A 13,779-nucleotide genomic window follows, 5' to 3' on the forward strand; every position below is an offset into this window, starting at 1 on the left:
TCTACAGTATGAATCCAACATGGCTGATCCCTTAACCAACCAGTCTTGTCTTCTAGCTCCTATTGAAAACAGAGCTCTCTAATTAGAGGACACATGGGTTACATTGTTCTGTGGGCTCCTGAAAAAATACCTGGAGGATGAAAATGCCTCTTGTGCTGGGTGTAGAGGCGCAAGGGGTGATGGCTGGGGGGTCAGGGCAGGGGTATGGACACCAGACAGGCCACACAGCAAGACCTTGCTTCTAGAAGTCTTTTGTTGTCTTTGGAGTTTCAGCTGATCTAGAAGGGTCTTTGTATTATCTGTATTGACTTATGTATTCTTTTAAAAACATTTAAAATTACATTTTAAATTATTGTATGTGGAAGCACATAACATATGGTGCACATGTGGAGGTCATAGGATAATTTGCAGAAGTTAGTTCTCTCCTTCCACCATGAGGGTCCTGGGAATCAAACTCAGGTCCTTAGACTTGGCAGCAGGCTCATTTACCAACTAGTTATCTCATTAGCTGTCTGTCTGTCTGTCTATCTATCTATCTATCTATCTATCTATCTATCTATCTATCTATCTATATACCTACCTACATCTATCCATCCATCCATCCTTCCTTCCTTCCTTTGCTCTTTTTCCTCTTTTTCTGCTTTCTCTTTCTCTCCCTCTTTCTTTCTTTCTCTCTCTTCCTTTCTTTCTCCTTTCTTTCTTTCTTCCTTTCTTTCTTTCTTTCTTTCTTTCTTTCTTTCTTTCTTTCTTTCTTTTCTTTCTTCATAAAGGGTTTCACTATGTAGTCCTAAGTGACCTGGAACTCTCTATGTAAGCCAGGTTGACCTAAAAAAATCACAAGGCCCTGCCTGCTTCTGCCTCTTGAGTGGTGGGATTAAAGGCATGCTCCACTATGCCCATCCCTAATCTATATTCTATTCTCAAGAAGTTGGGGCTCTGGAAATACTGGCTTCCCATTTCTGCCCCCATCTCTCAACATGCCCGCTGATCACTACAGTTGTGCCCTCTCCGTTTCGTTATCCTTGGCCTTTGTTCACTGACAATCCCCAAGTGTCCTCTAGACATTGGCATTTGCTAGTCCTCCTCTCTGACACTGGCATTTGCTAGACCTCCCATCCCTCTCTGCTGTTCTAATTCTAGTTACAATTCATCTCAAGTGTCAACTGCTCTTTCTTCACAAAGTGGATGTGGCGCGGCGATGGTCCTCTTTGGGCTAATCCAAAAGTTTATCAAACTTCTATAGCTCACTGGGTGGTGGTGCACGCCTTTAATCCCAGCACTCGGGAGGCAGAGGCAGGCGGATCTCTGTGAGTTTGAGGCCAGCCTGGTCTGCAGAGTGAGTTCTAGTACATCTGGGTCTACACAGAGAAACCCTGTTTCGAAAAACAAAACCAAAACCCACACTAAAACAAAACAAAACAAACATAAAAAACCTTCTATAGTTGTCATGGTTAATTTAATGCTGATCATGACTTGACAGGATCTTCAGTCACCCAGGAGACAAGCCTCTGGGCACACCTGTGAGGGATTACCTAGATTAGGTTAGCTCTGGCTAAGCCTGTGGAGGATTGTTTTACTAGGTTAATGGAGGTGGGAACACCAGCCTAACAGCAGGTGATGGTCCCTTTCCCTGCCTTGGGTCTCAGGCTGGAGAAACAGAAGAAAGGAGGCTGAAGAGGAGCAGTCATCTCTTTTCTGCTTCCTGACGGTGGATACAACATGGCCAGCTGCCTCAAGCTCTTGCCTCTAGGACTTCCACACCCCTAACTGTCAGCCAACACAAACCCTTTCTCCCTTAAGTTGCTTTTGCCAGGGCACTCTATTGCGGCAACAGAACCCATGCTATGCAACGAAACTGCAATTCCCTGCAATTCCCGGCTCTCCTGTCTGCTGTGCCGGGGCTAAAAGTCTGCACACTCAGTCATCCACCGGCCATGTCCTAGGGCTCACACGCCAGGTGAAGCGTGGGCACACTGCTGTGAATGAGGGAAACTGAGACACCAAAGGCAGGGGAGTTTCTCGGCTAGCACCACACAGCCTGGGAAATAGACACCTCAGTGTTCTCTTGGCATTCGACAGAAGTTCAGACGCATCTACTTATGCTTGCAAAGTACTTGGCAGCTCTGTGAACCCATGTACTGCAGTCTATCAGATAAGACAACTTTATTTCTTCAAACATCCCTCCAAACATCCAACTGTACCCCAGCTGGGGACATTTCATCTCTCCTTCCAGTTAACTTCAGATCACCGAAGTTTTATTTGAAAACATCCTCAGATCTCCCCCTAAATGTATTTACCTGGGTAGCTGCTGAAGGAGTGCCGGCTGCTTTTGGTGTCTTTGTCCTTTATGCTGAAGTCCCAGTGTTTGTAGATCCTGAGCATGGCTGCGTATGTGTACCAGCTCGAGTGGGCAAAATAGATGTCCTCAAATCCAGGAAGGACCTGCAGTCAAAATCATAGTTAGTGTCGCAGGCATATAGAAACTGGGTGAATAAAACATGTGGGTGGCCCTCAGGGATTTGTGCCAACTTATATTTATGGTGCTCTCTTCTTAAAAAATAATTACATTTGTTTACTTGTGTGAGCATGTGTATGTATTCCTGTGGATGTGAGTGTGCCATGGTATACACGTGGAGGTCAGAGGACAATTTGTGGGAGTCAGCTCTCTCCTTCTGGGTCCCAGGGATTGAACTCAGGCCATCAGGCTTGGCTGCAAGAGCCTTTACCTGCTGAGCGATCTCTTCCACTATTATTGCTTTCTTTGTTATTGGAAAATATGGCCAACATTAACATTGAATGTCTGTGACACAGACTGTCTTTCAAAAGTGTAAAACAGAAGAATCTGGAAGGTAGGAATGGCACATGTATCCAGCACAGGCAGAATTGTGGAAGAAGTAGGCAATATCATGTCCCATTCCCCACATCCAAGTTCCTGCTGGTTCTTTACTACCACAGAAGGTCTATGTAGTGGTCCGTAGCCAGCCAGGGGTGGGGAGAGGTTTGCTATTTATGGGCGACAGACATATGGAAAAAATGGGTTGAAAATGTGATTAGTGAAACTGGTAATGGTGTCTAATTAGTATATGCCAATAAAAAGTCTGTGTGGGGGGAAGAAGACGGGAGCTCTGGGTCTCACCTTAATAAGAGCAGAGCAGTGGCCCATGTCCCATCTCTTAAACACCTTCATGCTGTCGTCTTTTGTGGGAGATAGCGAGGGGATGAGGTCCAGCAGGTCGCCAACGGCATTCAGAAACTGAACTTGGGACATCGTCAAGGGCTGTGAAAGGACACACAGTATCACTGAGCACTGATTCGTGACCTGTCATCTTTATGCATGCAGTACCCAAGGAGGCCAGAAGAGGGCACAAGATCTAAGAACTAGAGTCACATACATGTTGTGAACCTAATTGTGGGTGCAGGGAATTGAACCTGTCTCCTCTGCAGGAGCAGCCAGTGCTCTTAACTGCTGAGCCATCTCTGCAGACCCCTAGGGTTTTGTTCTTTAAAAATGTTTAAATTATATTTTATATTTTTGTTTGGGAGGGGGTGGAAGGTTGTGTGTGTGTGTGTGTGTGTGTGTGTGTGTGTGTGTGTGTGTGTGTACTTATGCCACTCTGCACATATGGACACCAGAGGACAATTTGTAGGAGTTAGTCCTCTCCTTTCACTATGTTTACATAGTGATTGAACCCAGATCATCAGGCTTGGCAACAAGATACTTTACCCCTAACCCTCTCACTAGACTTATTGTTTATTCTTGATCAGAAAAAAATCTGTCTGTCTATCTATCTATCTATCTATCTATCTATCTATCTATCTATCTATCTACCACCTACCTACCTGCCTATCATCTATGTATCTCTCTACCCTTCCATCCATCCTTATCTTCCTATGAAGAAGGCAGCATGTAAGAAGCATGCTCTTCATCTTACTTTGTTTTATACTTAGTGACAGCCCCCGAGGCTGTCCCCAAACAGAAGCTGGACTTGTCAGGGCTCCTTCTTTTGCACGGTTGGTCCTCTCAGCATTTGGCTAGTGTGAATCTGATTCCTGACCTGTAATGAGCAGCTTCGCACACCCTCCTCGTTACATATTTGCCAGTGTGTCCTTGGGTAACCCTAGAAGGGGGCTGATGGGTCAGGGGCACGAGTGCCTGGTTTTCATACAAACTACACCAATTCTGACCAGTGTTTAGGACAATGCCCTCTTTTCTCACAGCCTTGTCAACCACTAGACTGCTGTGGAACTTTTTATCAGGATGGTTTCACATTTCCTTCTGTCCTCCCCTGCCCCTCCTTTTCCTTTCCTTCTCTTTCCTATACAGTGTCCTAGTCAGGGACACTGTTGCTGTGATGCAACACCATGACCAAAGCAACTTAGGGAGAAAAACATTTATGTGGCTCACACTTCCACAGCCTAGTCCATCACTGAAGGCAGTCAGGGCAGGAACTCACACAGGGCAGGATCCTGGAGGCAGGAGCTGATGCAGAGGCCATGGAGGGGTGCTGCTTACTGGCTTGCTTTCCCTGGCTTGCTCAGCCTGCTTTCTTACAGAACCCAGGACCACCATCCCAGGGATGGCACCACCCACAATGACCTGAGCCCTCCCCCATCAATCGCTAATCAAGAAAATGCCCTACAGGCTTGCCTACAGCCAGATCTTATGGAGGCATTTTTCATTTAAGGTCCCTTTCTCTCAGATGACTCTAGCCTGTGTCAAGTTGACACGAAACTAGCCAGCACATAAAGTGTCTCATGAAGCCCAGGCTGGCCTCAGATTCCCTCAGCAACTGAAGATGGCTGTTCTGGTTTCATTTCTGTTGATGTGATACAATGTCTGACAAGATGCGACTGAAGGAAGGAAAGAATCTGCTTGGCTTACAAGTCCAGGTTCCGGTCCATCATGTCAGGGAGGTCAAGACACATCCAAGCCGAGAGGAAGAGAATGCATCCTTGCTGTGCACTTGGTACTCATCCAGCATTCTCTCTTCTGCAGTCCAGGGCACAGCCCATCACATGGTGCCCCCACATTCAGGGTGGGTTCCCCATCTCAGTTAACCATCAAAAGTCAACCTGACCTAGACAATCCCTCAAGAGTCTCTTCCCTGATGATTCTTAGTTGTGTTGACAGTTAAAACTAACCAGCACATGGCCTTGAACTCCTGATCCCCCTACCTCCACACCCCAAGGGCTTGAGTTTCAGGCGTGAGCCACCACGCCCAGCTTTTAAGTTGTATTTCTAATTTGTGAGCAAGGGTAGTCTCCTATGATTAAGGATTATGAACATCATTTTGGTGAGCTTTTTTCAAATATTTTGCCCTATGTATACACATATAGATCTACACACACACACATTACCCCAAGGGAACAAAATATCCATAACTTTTGGGACTGTGCCAGCTGGTACCTTAACTGCTTCAAGGTTTCTTAGTTTCCTTCCAGAATGAATACACATAGTTTTGCACATTTGTGTGTTTATTACTGGCTGTGGCAATCAATTTATGTACTAAGACATTTTTGCCTTAGTGAGGTGGTAATCTAAAACACAAACTCCTGTCAAGTTGGCTAAAAAGCCTGTACATCTGTGATTAGCTCTTCAGTGTCAGCGCCAGCTGTGTATAGAGCAGACTGGAAAACAGAAACAAACTATGTTCTGCACCGAAACTTTGTGTTGGGCAGTTAGATGGCACAGTACGACAGACAGAACAGTGCTTGTCTGGGAGGAATGTATATTCTGGTCCCACTTTGATCTGCTACTAACTTGGAATGCTTTTTTTTGCTTTGTTGATATAGAGTCTCACTATGTACTCAGGGCCTGGTGCTTGCTAGGCAAGCACTCTACCACTGAGCTAAATCCTCAACCCAGACCATGTACTCTTGATATTTGGCTTGCTTGTTTGTTTCGTCAGTTGGATTTATTTAAATGGATCTCTGTAGGAAGGACAATTAGGTGAGGATACTTTATTTTATTTTTTGTTTATAGCATTAGTGACAGAACCCAGAACATGCATCTAGCCATATCCCTAACCTTGGATTTAAAAATTCTTTTTCGTCCTTCAGACCGTACACATTCTGAGGCACATTTGGAAAGTTTTACCTTTACATTTTCTTCTGTAGCTCTTTTCAGTGCTCCGACATAAAGTCCGTCTAGCTGTGCCACAACGTAGCCGGTGTGTCTCCAAAACGGGTCATCCGTCTGTTCTTTGATGTTTTTCCGAGTCCACGTGTCCTGCTTACTGGGGGAGAAATTAGATTTGACCACAGATCTCAATGGTGACTCACTCAAAGCCAAATCAAACCAAGAGTCTAGAGGTCACCTACCCACACACGCTGGTATAATTAACTTCTAAACTTTATTACAGTCACCAAGTGATTTCAGTACACACGTTAACTGTTTCTAATTTCACCCTAGGATGTTGACTCGGTCATAGCTTCCTGGGGGCCCTATCTAGCATGTGATACTAACCTGTGAAAGCCAAGGGCAGATTGTCACTATGCAGCCCTTAAAGCCCTGCTTCAGCAGTAAAGACAGGCTGGTTAACTTCACTTTTGTGTGGAGAAGAGTTGAACGGACGATGGGAGACAATGCTCTGAGGACAAGGCCGTTTAAACATGGTTCTGCTTGTCCTATATCTCTCCATCCCATCTCAGTTTGTTATTGGTGTCTGCCTCCACATTTCTGTTCTAGCATTCTCAGAAAAAAAGAGATTGTTTTGTAATTTATGCAGTATGATTATTTTGCCTGCCAATATGGCTGTGAGCCATGTGCATGCAGTACCTGTGGAGGCCAGAACAGGGCGCTGAATCCCCGGGAACTGGAGTTAGAGATTGTTGTGAGCCACCATGTGGGTTCTGGAAACAGAACCCAGGTCCTCTACAAGAGCAGCGAGCGCTCTTAACTGTGGAGCCACCTCTCCAGGCCACACATGATTTATTTTAACAGTTCTTTCATTTTCACTTCTCTTAGTTCTCTGTTCTTTCTATGGGATGATTTAATGGTCTGACATAATTTTTCACACAGAAAGTCATTTCTGGTTTGTTTAGGGTGTCTTTGCTAAGACAATCCAGTGCACACCTCAGGGAATCCAGCCTCATAGTTTGGCTTCTTAGTCTTTCACGGATGGGATGTTTAATGTGTGATTCAGCAGGCCACATAAGAACCTTTGTGTTCCCAGGTGACTCTCCTGTCATGCCATTGATTTCATTATATTTAAAATTTACTCTCCAGAAAATTTAATTAAAATGGAAATACCCCCAGAAAGCACTACAAGTCTGACTTTAGAACTGGGTACATAGGTAATCTCTGTACTTTAGAGGTTGAGGCAGGGGGACTGTGAATTTGAGATCAGTCTGTGCTACATAGTCAGACCCTGTACGTCTCCCCACCTTCCAGGCTAGGGATTTGGATAGGCCCTAACACCCAGCTAGAGTTAATTGCCGGGTGCATGACCCAGAAACACCTCAAGGAAGGAGGAGAAGGGATGCCTAGAAAGAAAGTGAGGGACACCTGCGTGGGAGGCTTCAGGGATATGGCTTTGTCTGTTCGCCACTGACAATGACTTCTAGCTGTTTCATCTATTAGTAATGTAACGTTCAAGCTGACCTCTGAAAGAGCTGAAATTGCTAACAACCAGGTTATACTCATTACAGAAAATGTGACCCGCTCCAGGCTCTGCTGAAGAGACAGAATAGGAACTTGGCAAGGGCAGGATTGCAAGGCAGCCCTGGCGATGAGGACAGGAAGCTTTTATACATACTCCATGAAGTTCTTCACTTTGTCCATGATGGAAGGGTCCTTGATCAGCTGTGGGTACAGGTTTGTGAAGTGGTCATACATGTGTCTGAAACAAAACACATTACAATCTATTGGTTTTCACGACTGCAATAACTTACTGCTCTGGCTAATTAGAATGTACACCACTTGCAAACCTCCACCATCATTCTTTAAAATTTAAATCAAACAAATGCATAACTTAAAATTCAGAAATATTTCCAGGAGCTAGAGAGATGGTTCAGTAGCTAAGGGCACTTACTCACTGCTCTCCCAAAGGACCTGAGTTTGATTCCCGGCATACAACATAGATGCCAGGTGTGGTGGCATGTGACTGTAACTCCAGTGATGGGATGATGCAGAGAGGTGGATGCTGGGGGCTTGCAGGCCAGCCAGCCTAGTGCCAGTGAATGATGAGCTCCAGGATCAGTCTCTACCTTGCCTTAAAAAAATAAGGCGGTGGGACTGGAGAGATGGATCAGTGGTCGAGTGCATATGAGTCATGTAGAGGACCTGAGTTCAATTCCCAGTACCCATATCAGGAAGCTTACAACTACCTATAACTCCAGCTCCAAAGAATCCAACATGTCTCTGACTCCTTATGTGCACACATGTGCGCATACACACAAACATACACACCACACTTACACAATAATAATAACAACATAATTTTGAAATAATGTGGAATGCAGATGAGGAGGCCACCATAAGTCACTGCGGTCTGTGGTTTGAATGTGAATGCCCACCAGTGGCTCCTCTTGGACGGTGCTATTTGGGGACACTGCAATCTTTTGGACATGCAGCCTGGAAGTCAGAGGTGGAGCTGTGAGATTGGGGCTAGAGGGTTCTGGGTCATCCTCCTACTGGAGTCCTGTGCTTTCTGACTCTGGACATCGTGTAACCGCCTGCACATGCTCCTACTGATAACAGCCACAAGCTACTCCTGTGGCCTTGCCTATTCTGCCATGATGGGCTCCCCCAAACCGTGAATCCCCAGTAAATCTTTCCTCATTTAAAGCTGCCTCCTGCAAGTGTTTTATACCAGCAATGGGGACAGTCACTAATATCGCTCCCTCCTGTCAGGCTCTCACACGTCACACCGCTTCCATGGGCCCGAATGACCAGGGGTTAAACCCTCTGACACCGGAGCCCAGCGAGCCTTTCCCCTTATAGCTGCTCCCCTTCAGTGCCTTGTCACAGATGGGAAATTATTCGAGAACCCTGGGCCGGGGTGTTGATGATTTGAATTGGTTTCTCAGGGCAACAGATTTAGGGGTTCCTAGTCCAAGATGTCCCTACACATCTCAATGAGTTTCAGAAGATAACCAAATGTTCTGTGTGGCCTTGGGTGAAGTGAGCAGACACTGAAGACCATAGACCTGGCAGGCGTAGGGGATGCCTATTGAAATCTCAGGTAGCAATGATTACACAGACCCAGACTATGGAGAGTATTCAGGTCTTGTCATATATCAGATGGTTTTAGAAAAGTGAAAGAATAAAAGATTGTTCTATTGTGTGGATGCTGGGGGATGGTACAACACAACCATTGACTACACCTCTTCCTCCCTACAAGATCCATCAGTAACATAGACCCATTCTGGGGCGGGGGAGGAGGGTCACTGGTCAGTGGAGGAGGGGAGAAGTATGGATCGATTGTTTAAATTGCACCTTATTTGGGTTATGTAGAAGTGACTTCTCTAAGACTTTTGTCTGGAGGAATGAGATTCAGACCACAGAGAAGTCAGGATTTTGCTTATAGAATCTAGCCCAGGATAATGGAGTCAAACTTTGAATCTTGAATACTGAATTCAAAGTCTTTGTTTTTCCATGTTATATTTACTCTATTGCTTGATTTCCTTCATAGATAACTGCTTATGTGCTCATATAATTTTTGTGGGTTGGGGAGATGGCTCGGTGGCTGAGTGTTTCCTGCTGAGTGTGTCAGCCCCCACAGGGTGGCTCACAACCATCAGTAACTCCAGGGGTAGAGGATCCGATGCTCCCTTTTGACCTCCATGGGCACCAGACACACACACACAGTGCACACACATCCATGCAGGCAGAACGTTCTTACACAAAATAAGATAAATACAGAACAGATGTTAAAAGTGCACGAGTTTTTGAGCTGCAAGCACTCCTACAGACATGGTGAGTGTTCCTAGACCACCAAGCCCTCTCAGCAACACAGCACAGGAGGCACAAGGGGCCTCTCTGCCTGGGGAAAGTGGCATTGGGATCGGAGCCAGAGGCCACCATGGGCAGATAAAACCTGTTTTCTGGAAAAAGGTTAAGCCTTTTGCTTATGCCGAGGCTTGAATGTGTGGACTCACCTGTAGAGAATGCTGGGTTGTAAGGGTGCAAGCATTTTGAACTGGGAGGTGCTAAGAGACAGGACTAGCTGTCTAAGCTGGTTTTGTTACTAAAACAATGAAATCACAAGGTTGCTTTTTTTTTTTTAAAGTTAGAAGTCTGGCAAGATGGCTCAGCCAGTAAAAGTGCTTGCCCTGCAAGCCGGATGACCTGAGTTTGATACCCAGAACTCACAGAAAGGCAGAAGGGGAGAATTGACTCCTGAAAGTTGACTTCTGACTTCTACAGGTGCATCACGGCAAGCACCCTCTCCTCTCCCCACCACGTTTTACACACACACACACACACACACACACACACACACACTCACTAAATTAAACAATATTTTAAAAGTATATAAAATATACTGTATATACAAATTTAATTAAAAAAAAGTAAACTGTGGACTTTTGATATACAATGTTCACTTAAGTAAGGAAACAAAAATACCGGGCATTTTGCCCCCAGTCTCCATCCCCGCACCTTAAATGAACTAGGGTTCATCCATTGCTTCAGCTCTCTGCACGTTTTACTCTCAATAGCACAGCACGTCTCAAGTGAAGACAGTTCTGTGGATTTTACTTCAGAGAGCATCTGTGGAGACATGTTGGCTCTCAAACATCCTACAACCCTCAGTGAAAAACAATCACACCCCAAATGTCAGTATTTCCAACACAGAGAAATCCTGAAGCAGAGGAATGTCAATCTTGACTTGGAGATGGTTGCTAAGGAGACCTACATACCAGGAGACAGATGGAAATACAGAAAGACAACTGAGATACAATTGCTAAACTATTGTTTGTTTATTTTGTTGAGGCTTTATTTTTAAATTTTATTTTTTGATCATATTCGTGTGCGCAAGCGCGCGCATATGTGTGTGTGTGTGTGTGTGTGTGTGTGTGTTTGTGTGTGTGTGTACACGTGCGTGCACAAACATGGAGGCCAGAGGATAACCGTGGTTTTTGCACCTCAGGCACTTTCCACCTTGTTTTTGAGGCAGTGTTTTCCTTTGACTTGGAACTCACCAAGCAGGCTGAGCTGGTTGGCCAGTGAGCCCAGAGACATGCCTGTCTCTGCCTCCCGCGAGCGCCATCATGCTATTCTGTCACTTGGGCTGTAGGATCGAGCTTAGGTCCTCATGCATGCAAAGGCAGGCTCTTTACAGGCTAAGCCAAGCCCCAAGGACATAGACTTTGAATTCGGAGTTCAGAGCTTGCTCCTACAGTTACTAATGACTAAAAGGGAGATTGCTGACTTCTCCATGGTTCCGTGTCTCATGCAGCAGAGCGGACACTAGCATGAACTTTGTGTATCTCTCAAGCTTAGCTTCAGGTCCTGCTGTGTTCTTCCTAAGTGCGCTAACACTTGCTCACCCTGTCTATGCCTGTCACACACGTTCAGATGTGGAACATCTCAAAGACACTTGACCACCCATCTTTTTCTAAATCTTTTGCCTCATGTCAATATCACATCATTCAGCACTTGCCAAGCATTGCATCCTACTCTTCTGTTAGTCTGGCTCTCTGGGGCCAGGGACTGGACAGGGTGCTTAGTATTTTCCACAGTAATTAACCTACATGCATACATTTGCACAAATGGACAAACTCTGACTGAAGAGCCTGGTTTCTGATCTGGAGTCCTACGGTGCTGGCTAATTTTATGTCAACTTGACACAAGCTAGAGTTATCTGAAAGGAGGAACCTCAATTGAGAAAATGCCTCCATAAGGTCGGGCTGTAGGGCATTTTCTTAATTAGTGATTAATAGGGGAGGACCCAGACTATTGTGGATGGGCTGGTGGTCCTGGGTTCTATAAAAAAGCAGGCTGAGCAAGCCATGGAGAGCAAGCCAGTAAGCAGCACCCCTCCTTGGTCTCTGCATCAGCTCCTGCCTCTAGATTCCTGCCCTGCCTGAGTTCCTGTCCTGACTTCCTCTGATGATGAACAGTGATGTGGAAGTGTAAGATTTTTGGTCATGGTCTTTCATGCCAGCAATAGAGACCCTAACTAAGACACCTACTTACTGGCTTTCTAACTTTCAACTACTTAACACATTTCTCTGTGCCCAGGTTTTCATGTTCCTAGTGTGTGGACACCAGTGAACATAGAATTAGTACAGACGGAAGAGTTAACACGAAGATTCTCAGAACACTCTGGAGCACGGCGCACTAGTTGGCTCGCAGCTAGCTGGCGGGGACTACTGTCGCGCTTCCCAGGATTGTCATCCTGTCTTCTATAGTCAGTGTCCTCACTAATATCTGCAAGTTGGTAGTTCCTTAGATATTTTTGAGGGTGGGGCTCTAGCTTAATTTTTGCCTTTGCTTATGGACTTGACCTGGGAGCATATTCAGTTTCTAACATCAACAGGAGCAAACCAGGCATGTGGGAGAAATTCTTGAGGCATTTCTTGACAGTATCCAAACACAAGAGATGGACTGTTTCCTTCTGTTTGTTGGGACCATGGTGCTGGCAAACTGTACCAGCCTGAGCAACGCTTGTGCCAACATGTCAAACACTGTCCATTGAAGAATGCCCTTGTGCCCACCTCTGTCCCTCCGTCTGAGCAACAAAACAGGTGTGTGGGGTTGAGTTCACTCCTTCCATGTAACACAGAGGAGGAGGCTTCAGTAGCTGCCTCAGACACCCCATTTTTTTTAAGCTACTTTAGTTAAACCACTAGAAGGAGCATCCTAGGGCCCCACATCCTCATTCCCCTTTCTTCCCAGAAAGGTTTCAATGCCTCCTTTTATCAATGACCCATCCAAAGGTTTCATGCCTCATTTTATCAGTCCAAGACCACTTAACTTTAGAACATCAAGGAGACACCAGAGACTGAATTTACAACTCTTAGGGAGCCACCCAATCAAGTTCAAAAACAAAGCAAGAAACTCAGCGTGACTGGGGCTACAACCTGCTGTATTATATGGAAATGCATGCTCTTTCTGATTCATCAACTACAACAACAGGATTCAATTAAACCTAATGAGCATATAATTAACAGCTGGGGCAGAAGCACCAAGCCGGGTGTCTGGGTGCATAAATGTGGTTAAGACAGGAACCCTACCTTCAAGCTCTCACAGATGGAGGAAGAAAGAGACGGAGCTGTGAGTCAGTGGGGATACAATCCTAAGAAACTTTATCAAGAAGACATCACTGGAGGATGGAGAGATAGCTTGGTGGTTAGGGCTGTTTCCTGTTCTTGCAAAGGGCTTGAGTTTGGTGCCCTGCACCCACATCAGGTGGCTTACAACCACCTACAATTCCAGTTCTGGGGGAATCTGATGCCTTCTTCTGGTCAAGTGTGGGTCTGAAGCATGCATGGTCACTATGAAAGTGGCCAACTCTGCAGCTCTGTGCTGAGCACAAAGGTGATCCAAACTCACCCTCATGCTGAGATTCCTGCCTGCATCTGCCTTTCAGTAAACAGGACAACAGATCTTGAGGAGCAGTTCCCGGATATCTGTTCCCTGGGACTCTATACTATGCTCACAGAACTCTCACAGATCACTTGTAACAGCCACAATGCCCACATCATCCCACTCGGGAGGCAGAGGCAAGTGAATCTCTGTGAGTTTGAGGCCAACCTGGGTTACAGAGCGAGTTCCAAAACAGCCAGGACTACATAATGAGACCCTTTCACAATAAGAAAAGACCCAAACAA

At 45.6% G+C, this 13,779-nt stretch overlaps 1 protein-coding gene across 1 annotated transcript in view; it reads right to left on the minus strand.

Moving 5' to 3' along the window:
- The window catches only part of Plbd1 (phospholipase B domain containing 1), a 54,904-nt gene that overhangs the window by 28,378 nt on the left and 12,747 nt on the right, over positions 1-13,779 (minus strand). Inside the window, exons 3-6 of the mRNA XM_059258718.1 lie at positions 7,758-7,841; positions 6,098-6,236; positions 3,137-3,277; positions 2,298-2,442 (exon numbers count right to left, since the gene is read on the minus strand). Of these exons, the coding sequence (XP_059114701.1) occupies positions 2,298-2,442; positions 3,137-3,277; positions 6,098-6,236; positions 7,758-7,841 (509 nt within the window). The remainder of the gene's footprint in view (positions 1-2,297; positions 2,443-3,136; positions 3,278-6,097; positions 6,237-7,757; positions 7,842-13,779) is intronic.

The sequence above is a fragment of the Peromyscus eremicus genome, chromosome 3 (genome assembly GCF_949786415.1).
Source record: "Peromyscus eremicus chromosome 3, PerEre_H2_v1, whole genome shotgun sequence".
In the NCBI taxonomy this organism is placed as follows: Eukaryota; Metazoa; Chordata; class Mammalia; order Rodentia; family Cricetidae; genus Peromyscus; species Peromyscus eremicus.